The following is an 18,996-nucleotide window of genomic DNA, read 5'->3' as shown; positions in this document are numbered from 1 at the left end:
AACAAAATCTTTGGAACTGGGCCTGATTTTTTTTCAGTATTTAAACTTTCTACATTTCAAATGAAAATTTTACATTTCATTTGAAATGAAAATACTACATACATACCATGGTTATTAATTTATTTGTTTTTCTTTCAATTACAGGATATACAGGCAAAAACTGCCAATATGAATTGGATCCCTGTAATCCAGCTGAATGCATGAATGGTGGAAGTTGTGTGGGAAATTCAACACACTTTAGGTAAGCTCAACAAATAGAAAGAAAATTTATGTACAGTCATGGCATTGAATGAACGAAAAAAAGCAAATTACAAACATAAAATTCTCCTAGAACTCGTTGGCTTAATAAGAACCAAATAACAAAAAAAAAATCGAAACAATGGTCATTACCATCTCAATGGGCTTTAATGATTGTGGTATACTTATATTCAATTGTTATGAACTGGATGTTAATTTTCGTTTTTTTTTTTTTGTATTTCAAAAACAAAAAAAAAAAACAAAGTTAAGCCCTAACGAGCTTTACATTTAAGTAATTAATTGTGTATACATATTTGCTCCCGTCTTTTTTTACGTATTTACCAAACCAACATCATCATCGTTACCACCATCGGCATCATCATCATCATCATCATCGTGATTGTCATCATTAGATGTGAATGTTCACCTGGCTTCACAGGACCTTTGTGCCAACATGTCCTTAATGAATGCGAATCATCGCCCTGTATTCATGGTATATGCGTTGACCAGGAGGATGGTTTTCGCTGTTTCTGCCAGCCAGGTAAGTTGGTACAAAATGTCATCATTATGGCCATAGAATATTGTTGAGAAGCAAGCAAACAATTGGTCATTTGCTAACAATAGAACTTGGGGACACTACAAGTGCAAATGAGAAATTGTGGTTGCAAGGATTCTCTGGCATTTGTAGAACATCTCGTTTTTTCTTCTTCTTCCTTTTCTGTTGTATAGAAAAAGAATAGGGGCTAATTTAAACATTTGTCCAACATGAAATAGAAATTTATTTGGTTTCCCACAAAACTACAATCAGGATCTTTGGTCCCCTACTGATTACTGGGAGGAAGGGGGGCGGGGGGCAAGAACTGAGGTTAGTTTCTCATCATTGTGGTGTTCGCATCATTGCATTGGTCCTTCGTTTAGAAAACTGATATTTGTCAGTGGCCCAGTTTTGTTATCTTTCACGACAGGTCTGCCTTTGGAAATATATTTTGTTTATGGCAATACTGTCAATGCAATTGAATATTTTTTTTCTGTAACTTTCGTCTTTCTCTCATGTTAGGTTAGGTTAGGTTAGGTTATGTGGCAGCCCGATGTATCGGGCTCACTTAGACTATTCAGTCCATTGTGATACCACAGTGGTGAACTTCTCACTTATCACTGAGTGCTGCCCGATTCCATATTAAGCTCAATGACAAGGGACCTCCTTTTTATAGCCGAGTCCGAACGGCGTTACACATTCCAGTGAAACCACTTAGAGAAGCTTTGAAACCCTCAGGAATGTCACCAGCATTACTGAGGTGGGATAATCCACCGCTGAAAAACTTTTTGGTGTTGGGTCGTAACAGGAATCGAACAAGGCGGGCATGCATTGCACCACGGTGGCTCCCTTCTCTCATGTTTATACCCTCCACCCTACGGTATATTATCTTTGTCATTCAGTTTGTAACACATCGAAATATTGCTCTAAGACCCCATAAAGTATTTATATTCTGGGTCGTGGTGAAATTCTGAGTCGATCTAAGCATGTCCGTCCGTTCGAACTTGACACAAGTAGTATTGCAAATGGGCCATATCGGTTCACTTTTACGTATAACCCCCATATAAACTGACCCCCAGATTTGGCTTGCGGAGCCTCTAAGAGAAGCATATTTCATCCGATCTGGCTGAAATTTTTTACATGAAGTTAGAATATGGTCTCAAACAAGCACGCAAAAATTGGTCCATATCGGCCCATAATTATACATAGCCTCCATATAAACCGATCCCCAGATTTGGCTAGCGGATCCTTTATGAGATCCCATCCCATCCGGTTTTTGTTACATGATGTAACTATATGCACTGAAAAAAATATTGACCTAATATGGAAGATTATGCAACTTAAGTTTTAGGAATCGAAATTTACCCAAAGTTAAGGACAAAATTCTTTAAAATAATGACATTTTAATTAAATGAAAGTTTATAATCCTTGCTTCAAAAATTTTTTTTCATTAAATTTAGGACACAAATCTTGTAATTTTCCGTCTCTCTGCTGAAGTTGTAGATCTTTGAATTTTTAATTTAAAGAAATCGTCTTTCACTCAACTGACATATTGCATTTTTAAATTTAAGATAAAATCGCTTCAAATATAGGCCAAGACTTATTTTAATGAAAGAAAATTGTTTTTACTTTGAAGTACCTGTCATAATTTGGATTTTAAATTGGAATTTGTTTAAACATAAATACCTTTATTAATATATCGCAAAAAGAGGGTAAAAATTCGATGAATGAGATCTGTATCTAATTTTACTTTTATTTGTCCTAGATTTAAAGCCAGGGAGGCGTCTTTATTTTAAAGAAGCCGCATCTTTGGCTCGGAATCAATACCAAAATCCTTAAGGGAAGGTCAAAATCTTTGGATCCAAGTAAACTTTTTTTTGAGTGTGGTCTCTAACAACCATGTCAAAATTGGTCTATATCGGTCCATAATTATATATAGCTCTCATATAAGCCGATCCCCAGATTTGACCTTGGAGCCTTTTGGAAGAGCAAAATTCATCCGATCCGGTTAAAACTTAGTACGTGGTGTTAGTATATAGTCTCTAAAAACAAAGCAAAAATTGGTTCATATCGGTTCATAATTATATATAGCCCCCATATAAACCGATCCCCAGATTTGACCTCAGCAGCCTCTTGAAGGAACAAAATTCATCCGATTCGGTTGAAATTTGTACATTTCGCTAGTAAATGGCCGATAACAACCATGCCAAAATTGGTCCATATCGATCTATATTATATATAGCCCCCAGATAAATCGATCTCCCACTCACAGAAAAATAACGATTGGCACTCGAGCCAAAAATAATCTACCAAAATTTTATTGCCATTGAAATTTTTTTCAAAATTTTATATTTCTCAAAAAAAAAATGTTGTCAACATTTAATTTCTTTAGGAAATTTTATCAAACTATAATTTCTATAGAAAATTTTGTAAGAATTTGGTCCACATCGATCTATATTATATATAGTCCCCAGATCAACCGATCTCCACTCACAGAAAAATAACGATTGCCACTCGAGCCAAAAATAATCTACCAAAATTTTATTGCCATAGATGTTTTTTTTCAAAATTTTACATTTCTATAAAAAATGTTGACAAAATTTTATTTCTATAGAAAATTTTGTCAACATTTTATTTCTTTAGGAAATTTTATCAAACTATAATTTGTATAGAAAATTTTGTCAGAATTTTATTTCTGTAGAACATTTTATCAAATTGTTATTTCTATAGAAAATTTATGAAGCACCTCTTAGTTGGAGAGGAATATTTTGCAAAATCTTCTAAAACATCAAGAATTCTATCAATCGACCAAACAGAAAAAAATCTGCCATTTTTGGTATACTGGTGTTCATAATTGTATATAGCCCCCATATAAAGCGACCCCCATATCGGTTCGTAATTATTTCTTCGCTATAGATACCGGTCAAGAACTGAATATATACGTATTTAATCGACCTTTCTTTTTTTCTAATATATATCCCGCATGGACTAACTTACAATTTAGAAGATTATGTTAAGAAGTTTTAAGATGCCTTTACCATCGGCCGCAACCCAAATAATTCAATTGCTGATGACCGTCTTTAGTTGAAGCTCTACCCTTGGCCTGGCCGAACTTACGGCCGTATATACTTGTTATGACTAAAACATAACCACAATTTGTATCACTACCTTCCCCGAGATATACTGCAAACATTAATGATCATTTTCAGATAGCTCTGTTAAACTTTAACTGTCAGCTAACCAAAATTATATATCAGATATCTTCTCTCCAGTTAACTTTGACTGAAAAAATTTCAGCAGTTAAGTTCTTAACTGCCATGTGAGTATATAATCAGAATCAAGAATATAAAGTGGAGCGAAGCGTAGCGAATCCTTTTCAGGTCGGAGCGGGAGCGATATTTTTAAAACGCGGAGCGGCGCTTTTTCCAAAAGAAAAACATCAGAAAAAATATTAGTTTCTATCAAGGGAGCCACCGTGGTGCAATGGTTAGAATGCCCGCCTTGCATACACAAGGTCGTGGGTTCGATTCTTGCTTCGACCGAACACCAAAAAGTTTTTCAGTGGTGGTTTATCCCACCTCAGTAATGCTGGTGACATTTCTGAGTGTTCCAATGCTTCTCTAAGTGGTTTCACCACAATGTGGAACGCCGTTCGGACTTGGCTATAAAAAGGAGGTCCCTTGTCATTGAGCTTAACAATGGAGATTACAATTGATAGTGTTGTAATGTGACCAAATTTGGTTGATATCGCTTTAAATTCACGTATAGCTACCATAGATATTTTTCCACCAATTTACACTGATATGACCACAGAAGCCATAGTTTTACTCTGATTTTTATGAATTTTTATATAGCTCTCTTATAACCACAGAGGTCATAGTTTTAGTCCGATTTACGTGAGAACTTGCATAGATATTTGAATTAAAATTCTTACTATGTATACAAAATTTGATTAAATTGTTTGATCGGTTCAGATTTAGATATAGCTCCCATATATATCGTTCGCCCGATTTACACTCATATGACCGCAGTGGCCAATCTTTTACTCCAATTTAATTGAAATTTTGCACAGGGAGTAGAATTGGCATTGTAGCTATACGTGCTAAATTTGATTGAAATCGGTTCAGATTTAGATATAGCTCCCATATATAGCTTTCGCCTTATTTACACTCATATGACCACAGAGGCCAATTTTTAACTCCGATATAGTTGAAATTTTGCACAGGGAGTAGAATTAGCATTATAGCTATGCATGCCTAATTCGATTGAAATCGGTTCAGATTTAGATATAGCTCCCATATACATATATGTTTTTCTGATTTCGACAAAAACTGCTTAGTCAAAAAGTTGTAAAAATGACTCTAGTTTTCCTAAACTTCTAATACATATATATCGAGCGATAAATCATAAATAAACTTTTGCGAAGTTTCCTTAAAATTGCTTCAGATTTAAATGTTTCCCATATTTTTATACCCACCACCATAGAATGGTGACGGGGGTATAATAAGTTTGTCATTCCGTTTGTAACACATCGAAATATCGACTTCCGACTATATAAAGTATATATATTCTTGATGGGGGAGAAATTCTAAGACGATATAACGATGTCCGTTTGTCCGTTTGTCCGTCTGTCTGTCTGTCTGTCTGTTGTAATCAAGCTGCAGTCTTCAATAATGAAGCAATGGTGCTGAAATTTTTCACAAACTCGTCTTTTGTCTGCAGGCAGGTCAAATTCGAAGATGGGCTATATCGGTCCAGGTTTTGATATAGTCCCCATATAAACCGACATCCCGATTTGGGGTCTTGGGTTTATAGAAAGCGTAGTTTTTATCCTATTTAACTGAAATTGGAAATCTATTATTTTAGGACTACAAAGAAGTGTGCCGAAAATCGTGGGTATCGGTCCATGTGTTGATATAGCCCCCATTTAGCATATACTGATCACCCGATTTGGGGTCTTGGGCTTTTAGAAACCATAGTTTTTATCCAAGTTACTTGAGATTGCAGGTATTGTGGGACCCTTAAGTGGTATTTTTATATAGTCCCCATATAGACCGGTCTCCCGATTTTAGTTCTTGTGCTTCTAGAATCCCTAATTATACCCTTCACCACTACTGTGGTACAGGGTATAATAAGTTTGTGCATTTGTATGTAACGCCAAGAAGGAAAAGTCTGAGACCCATCGTTTAGTATACCGATCGTCTTAGAATTAAATTCTGAGTCGATTTAGCGATGTCGGTCTGTCTGTCTGTCTGTCCGTCTGTCTGTCTGTCTGTTGATGTATTTTTGTGTGCAAAGTACAGCTCGCAGTTTTAGTCCGATTGTCCTAAAATTTGGTATAGGGTCATGTTTCGGCTCAAAGACGATCCTTATTGATTTTGGAAAAAATCGGTTCAGATTTAGATATAGCTGCCATATATATTTTTCACCGATCTGGTCATAATTGGCATGTATATCAACCGATCTTCCTCAAATTCCGTACATCCGAATATTTCATGGGTCTCGAAAAACTTGCAAAATATCAGCCAAATCGGTTCAGATTTAGATATAGCTCCCATATATAGCTTTCGCCCGATTTACACTCATTTGCCCACAGAGGCCAAGTTTTTGCTCCGATTTAGTTGAAATTTTGCACAGGGAGTAGAATTAGCATTATAGCTATGCGTGCCGAATTTGGTTGAAATCGGTTCAGATTTAGATATAGATCCCATATATAGCTTTCGCCCGATTTACATTCATATGACCACAGAGGCCAATTTTTAACTCCTATTTAGTTGAAATTTTCCACTGGGAGTAGTATTAGCATTGTAGCTATGCGTGCCAAATTTGGTTGAAATCGGTTCAGATTTAGATATATCTCCCATATATAGCTTTCGCCCGATTTACACTCATATGACCACAGAGGCCAATTTTTAACTCCGATTTAGTTGAAATTTTGCACAGGGTGTAGAATTAGCATTGTAGCTATGCTTGCCAAATTTGGTTGACATCGGTTCAGATTTAGATTTAGCTTCCATATATATGTTTTTCTGATTTCGACCAACATTTTCCTTGTAAAATCTCCACTGCTTAGTCTAAAAGTTGTACAAATGACTCTAATTTTCCTAAACTTCTAATACATATACATCGAGCGATAAATCATAAATAAACTTTTGCGAAGTTTCCTTAAAATTGCTTCAGACTTAAATGTTTCCCATATTTATACCCTGCTCCACACTGTGGAACAGGGTATTATAAGTTAGTGCATATGTTTGCAACACCCAGAAGGAGACGAGATAGACACATGGTGTCTTTGGCAAAAATGCTCAGGGTGGGCTCTTGAGTCGATATAGCGATGTCCGTCTGTCCGTCTGTCCGTCTGTCCGTGAACACATTTTTGTAATCAAAGTCTAGGTCGCAGTTTTAGTCCAATCGACTTCAAATTTGGCACAAGTATGTGTTTTGGCTCAGAATAGATCCCTATTGATTTTAGAAGAAATCGGTTCAGATTTAGATATAGCTCCCATATATATATTTCGCCCGATATGGACTTATATGACCCCAGAAGCCAGAGTTTTAACCTAATTTACTTACAATTTTGCACAAGAAGAACAATTAGTACTATAGTCAAGTGTGCCAAATTGTATTGAAATCGGTTCAGATTTAGATATAGCTCCCATATATATCTTTCGCCCGATATGGACTAATACGGTCCCAGAAGCCAGAGTTTTACCCCAATTTGGTTGAAATTTTGCACACGGAGTAGAATTAGCATTGTGCCTATGCGTTCCAAATTTTGTTGAAATCGGTTCAGATTTAGATATAGCTCCCATATATAGATTTCGCCCGATTTACACTCATATGACCACAGAGGCCAATTTTGTGGTCCGATTTAGTTGAAATTTTGCACAGGGAGTAGAATTAGAATTGTAGCTATGCGTGCCAAATTTGGTTGAAATCGGTTCAGATTTAGATATATCTCCCATATATAGCTTTCGCCCGATTTACACTCATATGACCACTGAGGCCAATTTTTAACTCCGATTTAGTTGAAATTTTGCACAGGGAGTAGAATTAGAATTGTTGCTATGCGTACCAAATTTGGTTGAAATCGGTTCAGATTTAGATATAGCTCCCATATATAGCATTCGCCCGATTTACACTCATATGACCACAGAGGCCAATTTTTAACTCCGATTTAGTTGAAATTTTGCACAGGGAGTAGAATTAGCATTGTTGCTATGCGTGCCAAATTTGGTTGAAATCGGTTCAGATTTAGATATATCTCCCATATATAGCTTTCGCCCGATTTACACTCATATGACCACAGAGGCCAATTTTGTGGTCCGATTTAGTTGCAATTTTGCACAGGGAGTAGAATTAGCATTGTAGCTATGCGTGCCAAATTTGGTTGAAATCGGTTCAGATTTAGATATATCTCCCATATATAGCTTTCGCCCGATTTACACTCATATGACCACAGAGGCCAATTTTTAACTCCGATTTAGTTGAAATTTTGCACAGGGAGTAGAATTAGCATTGTTGCTATGCGTGCCAAATTTGGTTGAAATCGGTTCAGATTTAGATATAGCTCCCATATATATGTTTTTCTGATGTCGACAAAAATGCTCAAAATACCAACATTTTCCTTGTACAATCGCCACTGCTTAGTCGAAAAGTTGTAAAAATGGCTCTAATTTTCCTAAACTTCTAATACATATATATCGAGCGATAAATCATAAATAAAGTTTTTCGAAGTTTCCTTAAAATTGCTTCAGATTTAAACGTTTCCCATATTTTTTTACTAAAATTGTGTTCCACCCTAGTGCATTAGCCGACTTAAATTTTGAGTCTATAGATTTTGTAGAAGTCTATCAAATTCTGTCCAAATCGAGTGGTATTTAAATGTATGTATTTGGGACAAACTTTTATATATAGCCCCCAACACATTTGACGGATGTGATATGGTATCGAAAATTTAGATCTACAAAGTGGTGCAGGGTATAATATAGTCGGCCCCGCCCGACTTTAGACTTTCCTTACTTGTTTTGTACTAACATTGTGTTCCACCCTAGTGCATTAGCCGACTTAAATTTTGAGTCTATAGATTTTGTAGAAGTCTATCAAATTCTTCCAGATCGAGTGATATTTAAATGTATGTATTTGGGACAAACCTTTATATATAGCCCCCAACACATTTGACGGATGTGATATGGTAGCGAAAATTTAGATCTACAAAAGGGGTGCAGGGTATAATATAGTCGGCCCCGCCCGACTTTAGACTTTCCTTACTTGTTTTTATCCAATTTGTCTGAAATTGGAAATCTGCATGTATTTTGGAACCATAAAGAGGTGTTGCGAAAATGGTGAGTATCGGTTCATGTTTGGGTACAGCCCCCATATAGACAGATCTCCCGATTTTACTTCTTGGGTTTCTAGAATCATTAGCTTTTGTCCAATTTGCCTGAAATTGGAAATCTAGACGTATTTTAGGACCATAAAGATGTGTGCAAGAAATGGCGGTCATCGGTCTATGGTTTAGTGTAGCCCCCTTTTTAGATCGATCTCCCGATTTTATTTCTTAGGCTCTTACAAACCGAAGTTTTGAAATTGGAAATCTAGAGTTTTTTAGGATCGTAAATAAAGGGTGATACGGTCAAAATTTGGTCAAGGGAAAACGCGTGTAAATCGGTGAAATCGTTTATTTAAAAAATCAAATTAAATTTCTTTTTCAAGTTCAATTAGTATAAAATTCAGGAAAAATATTCAGTTAGGCTTTCGCTTTTCCAAATCCGAATTGCCGGGCCTCACGTTTGACACCTGCCATCAGATTTTGTACAGCAACCTTGTCCACCTTCTTCGCCGCAGAAAGTCAGTTTGCCTTGAACTGCTGCTCATCCTTAGCAGTTTTTTTGGTCTTCTTTAGGTTCCGCTTGACAATAGCCCAGTATTTCTCAATTGGGCGGAGGTCTGGCGTGTTGGGAGGGTTCCTGTCCTTGGGAACCACCTGCACGTTGTTGGCGGCGTACCACTCCATGGCCTTTTTACCGTAATGGCAAGATGCCAAATCCGGCCAAAACAGTACGGAACAACCGTGTTTCTTCAGGAAAGACAGCAGACGTTTGTTCAAACACTCTTTCACGTAAATTTCTTGGTTGACAGTCCCGGAAGCTATGAAAATGCTGCTTCTCAAGCCACAGGTACAGATGGTTTGCCAAACCAGATACTTTCTTTGCGAACTTTGACAGTTTCATGTGCTTGAAAATACCTGCTACCTTTCCCCTTCCTTTTGCCGTATAAAACTCCTGTCCCGGAAGCTGCTTGTAGTCGGCTTTGACGTAGGTTTCGTCGTCCATTACCACGCCGTCAAACTTCGTCAGCATCGTCGTGTACAGCCTCCGGGATCGCGCTTTGGCCGTCGTATTTTGTTTATCATCGCGATTTGGAGTCACTACCTTCTTGTAAGTCGATAGTCCGGCTCGATGCACGGTTGTAGACGATACACCCAGCTTATTTGCGGCATCTCGGAGAGAGAGGTTAGGGTTTCGCTTGAAACTACCGGCAACTCTCTTTGTCGTCTCAGCAGCTTCCGGTTTTCGATTTCCCCCCGATCCAGACATCCTGGCTGTCGACAAACGTTCCCCAAACACTTTAATTACATTTGTAACGGTTGATTTGGCAACATTTAGCGATTTTGCCAGCTTTGCGTGCGAGTAGCTCGGATTTTCGCGATGCGCGAGCAAAATTTTGATACGCTGCTCTTCTTGCTTGGACGGCATTTTGACAACTGAAGAGTGAATTCCAAAATCAAAAGAGGAACAACATTCTACACACACACCTTCAAAATGAGGGGTGTTCAGGTTTTTAAATGCAAAATTGAAAGAAATACGTCAAGTTTATATTGACCAAATTTTGACCGTATCACCCTTTAAGTGTGCCGAATGTATTGTATATCGGTAGAATTTTTGATATAGTCCTCTTGTAAACCGGCCCTCCGATTTGGGGTCTAGATTCTAGAACTACAATTAGATATGCTGAATATTGCGTGTATCCGTCCATGTTTCTGGCATATCGCCCACAAGACTGATCTCAGGATTTATCTTCTTGGGTTTCTAGAAACCATAATTTTTATCCGATTTGCCTGAAATTGTAAATATACTCGTATTTTAGACCCACAAAAACGCGAATAGGATTTAGTTTTTATCGGTCCATTTGATAAGGCCTCCACTACTTGAGGGTACAGAAAGTGCACTGATAATGAAAATTGCTTGAAACTTAATGTAAAATTTCCATATTTTACTTCTCGTAATCATTTAAATAATGCGGGTAAAAATCTAAAGATTTTCAAATTAAGGCGTTATTTCATAATTTTTGTTGCACACTTACAAGCGATGTTTATGATTCCTCTAAAACTCAAACAAAAAAGGTTCTTATAAATCCAGAATCTGATCTAGTCTTCATAGGTAAAATCTTTAAATTTATCTTCAGGAAGCGTAGTGAACTGATCTGCTTGGGAGAATATCTGTCATCAAACCCCCCTGAAATTTTCGAAGGAAACTATAATATTTGATTCATGGTGGTGGGTACTTAAGATTCGGCCTGGCCGAACTTACTGCTGTTTGTACTTGTTTTTTATACCCTCCACCATAGGATGGGGGTATATTAACTTTGTCATCCCGTTTGTAACACATCGAAATATTGCTCTAAGACCCCATAAAGTATATGTTCTGGGTCGTGGTGAAATTCTGAGTCGATCTAAGCATGTCCGTCCATTCGAACTTGGCACAAGTAGTTGTTATTGATGTAGGTCGGATGGTATTGCAAATGGGCCATATCGGTCCACTTTTACGTACAGCCCCCATATAAAGGGACCCTCAGATTTGGCTTACGGAGCCTCTAACAGAAGCATATTTCATCCGATCCGGCTGAAATTTGGTACATAGTGTTGGTATATGGTCTCTAACAACCATGCAAAAATTGGTCCACATCGGTCCTTAATTATATATAGCCCCCATATAAACCGATCCCCAGATTTGGCTTGCGGAGCCTCAAAGAGAAGCAAATTTCATCCGATCTTGCTGAAATTTGGTACATGGTATATGGTCTCTTACATCCATGCAAAAATTGGTCCACATTGGTTCATAATTATATATAGCCTCCATATAAACCGATCCCCAGATTTGGCTTGCGAAGTCTCCAAGAGAAGCAAATTTCATCCACTCCGGTTGTAATTTGGAACATGGTGTTAGTATATGATCTTTAACAACCGTGCCAGAATTGGTCCATATCGGTCCATAATTATATATAGCCCCCATATAAAACGTTCTCCAGATTTGGCTTGCGAAGTCTCCAAGAGAAGCAAATTTCATCCAATCCGGTTGTAATTTGGAACATGGTGTTAGTATATGGCCGCTAACAACCATACCAAAATTGGTCCATATAGTTATAGTCTATAGTTATATATAGCCGATCTCAAATCACACCAAAATTGGTCCATATCGGTTGATCATCATGGTTGCCACTCGAGCCAAAAATAATCTACCAAAATTTTATTTCTATAGAAAATTTTGTCAAAATTTTATTCGGTTGCCACTCGAGCCAAAAATAATCTGCCAAAATTTTATTTCTATAGAAAATTTTATTTCTATAGAAAATTTTGTTAAACTATTATTTCTGTAGAAAATTTTGTCAAAATTTTATTTCTTTAGAAAATTTGATAAAAATTTTATTTCTATAGAAAATGTTGTGAAAATGTTATTCCTATAGAAAATTTTGTAAAAATTTTATTTCTGTAGAAAATTTTGTTAAAATTTTATTTCTATAGAAAATTTTGTGAAAATTTTATTCCTATAGCAAATTTTGTTAAAATTTTATTCCTATAGCAAATTTTGTTAAAATTTTATTTCTATAGAAAATTTTGTCAAAATTTTATGTCCATAGAAAATTTCGTCAAACTGAATTATACGTATTTGATCGATCTTTTTTGATTTAATATATACCACGTATGGACTTACATACAATTTAGAAGACGGTGTTAGGAGGTTTTAAGATACCTTGCCATCGGCAAGCGTTATCGCAACATAAGTAATTCGATTGTGGATGGCAGTGTTTAGAAGAAGCTTCTACGCAATCCATGGTGGAGGATACATAAGCTTCGGCCTGGCCGAACTTACGGCCCTATATACTTGTTTTTCCAAAAGAGTATTAGCATACTCGGTTCCAAAGATTTTGTCTTTACTTTAAAAAAATTGGTATTGATTCCGAGCCAAAGAAGCGGAGAATACAAGTAAGGATACTTTTAAGAGACAATTCTCTTTTAAATTTAGATTTTGTGTACTTGCTTCTAGGAAGCAAATTTTAATTTTTCGCTTTCTCAGCTTTTTTTCGTCATATGCTATCAAAGTCCTTTAAAAACGAGTTAACGGTAGCTTTATTTTCCAAATTAGGACTCGACTTCCAGTAGAAATTATGCTATGTTTGAAGTAAAAAACTTCTTTAAAATAAAGTTTTGAAAAACATATCCTATATTTGAACGATTTTTTGCTTTGTAGTCAAGATACAAAAAGACAACAAATTTAAAGACAATTTCATTAAATTTAAATAATTTTTTTGAATTATTAAAGTCAAGTTGACCTTAGCCTATAAATTTTTTCTTTCATGTTAAGATACCCATTTTTAAGTCAAATCACTTAATTATAAGGACAATACGACTTCATTGAAAAGTTTATCGACTTTTGGACCAGGAAAATAACTTTATTTTAGAGAAATACGTCTGCTATGCTAAGCAAAATTTGCATTCGTATATTAAAGACATGAAATCTTTGACGCCACGACAATAGTTTTTTCAGTGTACTTAATCTCGAAAATAAAAACACACTTTAACGCTCACTGTATCTCAAATTTAGTTGACTCTAAATATATCCTCTCCCCACGGAATGCAACCATTGATTTTAATTTAATTGAATAAAAAAATATGAAGGATTTTTCTATGATATTTGCATATCAAAATTTCCATGAAATATTCAAACACACAAAAACAACAATAATTGCCAAATTAAAATATGTCAAAATGTCATATTATTATTTGGCTGACCTAATAACTGTGGGAGTTGTGAATTAAATTTTTGGTCTTGGTCCTATTTAATTCACTTGAATTTTTTCATTTGTTTAAACCGACTCACACACATTGAAAAAAATATTGTGGTGAGGTCAAAGATATCATGGCTTTAAAATGCAAATGCAAATTTAGCTTAGAATAGCAGACGCATTTCTCTAATATAAAGTTTTTGTCCTTGTCCAAAAGTCGATAAACTTTTCAATGAAGACGTATTGTCCTTATGATTAAGTGATTTAACTTAAAAATGGGTATCATAACATGAAAGAAAAAATGTTTGGGCTAAGGTCAAATTGACTTTATTAATTCAGAAAAATTCTTTAAATTTAATGAAATTGTCTTTAAATTTGTTGTCTTTTTGCATCTTGACTACAATGCAAAAAATGGTTCAAATATAGGACATGTTTTCAAAACTTTTTTTTAAAGAGGTTTTTTACTTGAAACATAGCATAATTTCTACAGAAAGTACAGTCTTAATTTGGAAAAAGTTGTCGTTAACTCGCATATGAAAAAAAAAGCTGAGAAAGCGAAAAATTAAAATTTACTTCCTAGAAGCAAGTATACAAAACCAAAATTTAAAAGAGAATTGTGTCTTAAAAGTATCCTTACTTGTATTCTGCGCTTCTTTGGCTCGGTAGCAATACCAAAATTTTTAAAGTAAAGACAAAATCTTTGGAATCGGGCATGTTTTTTCAGTGCAATAATTGGAAAAAATAATTCTTTGAATAATTAAGCATTTAATTAATTAATTTGTAATGTGATAGCACATAAAACTGCTATATTTAATTATTCACATATGCTGTCTAATTGTGTGCATAGGCCTAATTAAAATTTGTGTTTATTACATAACCAAAAAGAGAAATTTCATTGATATTCAGCACTAATTGAAATTGATAATATTAAGCATTCCATAGAGAAACATTAAGGAGGCAGTCATGAATTTCAATTCGCCAAATACTCAAGACTAAATCCCCGGAAACCCACTTTCTCACTTTTTCTCACACAGAAGAATTAATGAATAATTTTGCGATGATATGTCCTTTGAAAATGGCTTAATTGTCCTTGCTGTAAGATATTTTAACATCGTTATCCTTGAGAGTCATTAAAATAATTAAAATTTCCATCTGAAAAAGGGGGGAAAAACAAGAAGAAGCTTCAGAAGGATAGTACAACGTACAACGAAAGGAAATGACCACAAAAGAAAACCGATAAATGTGAACACATTTACAATTCACTTGTGTGAATGAGCGAATGAATATTCATGTCAGGATTTATTGGCCAAAAATCATATCCTGTTCTTGTTTGCGTATAACGCTGACATATTTTTCAATTGATTTTTTATTTCTCTTTGACATCATTCGCTTATCAGCCATTGGTAATCAGAAGAAACAATGTATGGGATGTACGGCATGTGAAGGGGGGTTTGCAACATGTGGCCGAGCTTTATCGTACTTGCCTTTCCAAATATTGCTGCACCCAAAATATAAAAACTATTTCTTTATATCAAAATTTTTTTCTTTGCATTAAGGAATTTTTTCTTTCTTTTGAAACTCATGCAATTTTAATCAAATTAAATGAAAAAAAATTGAAGCAGATATTATAAAATTTTCTTTCATATTACGTAAATTTTGTTATACCCTCCAGGATGGGAGGTATAATAACTTTGTCATTCCGTTTGTATTTATATTCTGGGTCGTCGTGAAATTCTGAGTCAATCTAAGCATGTCCGTTTGTCCGTCCGTCTGTTGAAATCACGCTAACTTCCGAACGAAACAAGCTATCGACTTGAAACTTGGCATAAGTAGTTGTTATTGGTCGGATGGTATTGCACCACTTTTACGTATAGCCCCCATATAAACCGACCCTCAGATTTCCTTTGCGGAGCCTCTTGGAGGAACAAAATTTATCCGATCCGGTTGAAATTTGGTATGTGGTGTTAGTATATGGTTTCCAACAACCATACAAAAATTGGTCCATATCGGTACATAATTATATAAAGCCTTCATATAAACCGACCCCATATTTGGCTTGAGGGGGCTCTTAGAGAAGCAAATTTCATCCGATCCCTTTGAAATTTGGTACGTGGTCTTAGTATATGACCGCCAACAACCAAGGTAAAATTGGTCAATTTCGGTATATAGTTATATAGCCTTTAATATAGTCTTAAACAACCATGCAAAAATTGGTCCATAATTATATATAGCCCCCATATAAACCGATCCCCAGATTTGAACTCCGGAGCGTCTTGGAGGAGCAAAATTCATCCGATTCGGTTGAAATTTGGTATGGGGTGTTAGTATTTCGTCTCTAACAACCATGCAAAAAGTGGTCCATATCGGTTCACAATTATATATAGCCCCAATATAAACTGATCCCCAGATTTGACTTCCTGAGCCTCTTGGAGAACCCAGTATATGGTATTTAACAACCATGCCAAAATTGGTCCATATCGGTCACATATAAACCGATCCCCAGATTTGGTTTTTGCAGCCTTTTAGAGGAGCAAATTTCATCCGATTTTGTTGAGATTTGGTGGATTGTGCTATTATATGGCCGCTAGTAACCAAGGCTAACTACAATGAAAAAAAGCATGCCCGGTTCCAAAGATTTTGTTTTTACTTTAACAATTTTGGTATTGATTCCGAGCAAAAGAAGCGGAGAAGACAAGTAAGGATATTTTTAGGACACAATTCTCTTTTAAATTTGGGTTTTGTGTACTTGCTTCTAGGAAATTTATTTTTTCGCTTTTTCATATTTTTTTCTTCATATGCAATCAAAGTCCTTTAAAACGAGTTAACGACAAATTTATTTTCAAAATTAAGACTCAACTTCCAGTAGAAATTATGCTACGTTTCAAGTAAAAACCGTCTTTAAAATAAAGAGTTGAAAAACGTGTCCTATATTTGAACGATTTTTTGCTTTGTAGCCAAGATGCAAAAAGACAACAAATTTAAAGACAATTTCATTAAATTTAAAGATTTTTTCTAAATTATTAAAGTCAAGTTGCCTTAGCCCAAACATTTTTTCTTTCATGTTATGATATCCATTTTTAAATCAAATCACTTAATTATAAGGACAATACGACTTCATTGAAAAGTTTATTGACCTTTGGTCAAGGAAAAAAACTTTATACTAGAGAAATGCATCTTCTATGCTAAGCAAAATTTGCATTCGTATTTTAAAGACATCAAATCTTTGACCTCACGACAATATTTTTTTCAGTGTGCCCAGGCGGCCTTCTTTAAGCCATTTTTTGAAAGAGCTTCTTTTTGTATTCAGTTTGAAGGCATTATATAAGGCATTGGAGAGCACGCCCGAAAACATGACATTGAAGTCCTACCTCTGGCTGGCATATAAATAGAAGCGAGAGGCAAGGCCTTGGCCTCCAGTCTAAATTTCGAAGCAAAGATTGTAAACTTTCTTTCAATTAAAAATTCATTCATTTAAAGAAATTTGCCTGTTTATTATGTAAATTTTATGTTCTGAAATTAAGGTTGTTCCCTGTCGCTGTATTTGTACTAATATGACTAAAGAGTACGAAATTTTACTCCGATTTACGTGAGCTAAAATATAGTTTCAAGCTATGCATGCCAAAATTTGGTTGAAATTGGCTCATATTTAACATATATAGATTCCATATATAGCTTTCACCCGATATGCATTTAATTGTACCTAGTAGCCAGAGTTTTTCTTTAGTTGCTTAATATTTTACACAACGAGTACAATAGATAGCATCGTCAAGTGCACTAAATTTGATCAAAAATGGATTAGATATATTTATATGGGAGCTATATATACTCCCATATAAATATATTTTTCGTGCGATTTACTTTCTAATAACCGAAGAATCCATTTTTTTTTTTTTTAGGTGAAATGTTCCACATAAAGTTTTAGACATAGCCCCCGTATGTTTCAATTAGCTTAAATACGGTTGGAGCAAAGCATCACTCATAATGACAAAGACAAATATTCTCTTGCAAACAAATTTTAAAAATACCCCTAACATGCGTAGGTTTACTAAGTTAAAAGTATGGTTTAGGATATTATATATTTGGCCTCGACTGATTTTATGCTTTACTCACTTATTTTTTATGCAATTACTACTATATTACTAAATTATATTTTAATTTAAATTTATGGAATTATTCTACTTCCAGTTTATATAAACTAAAAAAAATATGCATTTATTTTCAGGTTTTGCTGGGGAATTGTGTAATTTTGAATATAATGAATGTGAATCGAATCCTTGTCAAAATGGTGGCGAATGCATTGACCATATTGGAAGTTTTGAATGTCACTGCAGTAAGGGATATACTGGAAATCGATGTCATATTAAGGTAATTTTTCCAATAAAACTCAAATATATTATTTTGAAAATTCCGTTTAGCCCCACTTTCTATGGAATTGAAAAATTAAAGTATGCAATAGCTTACAAATAAATGATAGTGCAAGCAAGCTCATATATGAAATAATTCAACTTTAGTTCATTCAAATTGATTATAACCTAACCCATATAGTGGTTAAGGTATAATAACTATGATCTGTAAAAAAAAAAACAAGTATATACTGCCGTAAGTTCGGCCAGAATGAATATTATGTACCCTCCACCATGGATTGCATAGAAACTTCTACGAAAGACTGTCATCCACAAATTTCAACTCACTCGGATGAAATTTGCTCCTCCTCCAAAACCTAATCTCGGGATCGGTTTATATGGGGGCTATAAATGATTATGGACTGATATGGACCACTTTTGGCATGGTTGTTAAATATCATATACTACCACCACGTACCAAATTTCAACCAGATTGGATGAATTTTGCTTCTCCAAACGGCACCGGAGGTCAAATCTGGCGATCGGTTTATATGGGAGCTATATATAATTATGGACTGATAGGAACCAATTCCTGCATGGTTGTTGGATACCATATACTAACATCACGTACCAAATTTCAACCGAATGGGAAGCATTTTGCTCTTCCAAGATGCTCGGAGGTCAAATCTGGGGATCAGTTTATATGGGTCCTATATATAATTATGGACCGATATCGACCAATTTTTGCATGGGTGTTTGAATCCATATATTAACATCACGTACCAAATTTCAACTGAATCAGATGAATTTTGGTCT

The 18,996-nt window shown here is 35.2% G+C and overlaps 1 protein-coding gene across 1 annotated transcript in view; it reads left to right on the top strand.

The window, feature by feature from the left end:
* Nucleotides 1-18,996, top strand: part of wry (delta and Notch-like EGF repeat containing weary) — a 333,478-nt gene that overhangs the window by 265,783 nt on the left and 48,699 nt on the right. Inside the window, exons 6-8 of the mRNA XM_075296948.1 lie at nt 145-241; nt 651-778; nt 18,060-18,202. Of these exons, the coding sequence (XP_075153063.1) occupies nt 145-241; nt 651-778; nt 18,060-18,202 (368 nt within the window). The remainder of the gene's footprint in view (nt 1-144; nt 242-650; nt 779-18,059; nt 18,203-18,996) is intronic.

The sequence above is a fragment of the Haematobia irritans genome, chromosome 2 (assembly GCF_050003625.1).
Source record: "Haematobia irritans isolate KBUSLIRL chromosome 2, ASM5000362v1, whole genome shotgun sequence".
NCBI classification, from domain to species: Eukaryota; Metazoa; Arthropoda; class Insecta; order Diptera; family Muscidae; genus Haematobia; species Haematobia irritans.
The sequence above is the reverse complement of the archived record's forward strand: the minus strand, read 5'-3'. Positions and strand labels throughout refer to the sequence as shown.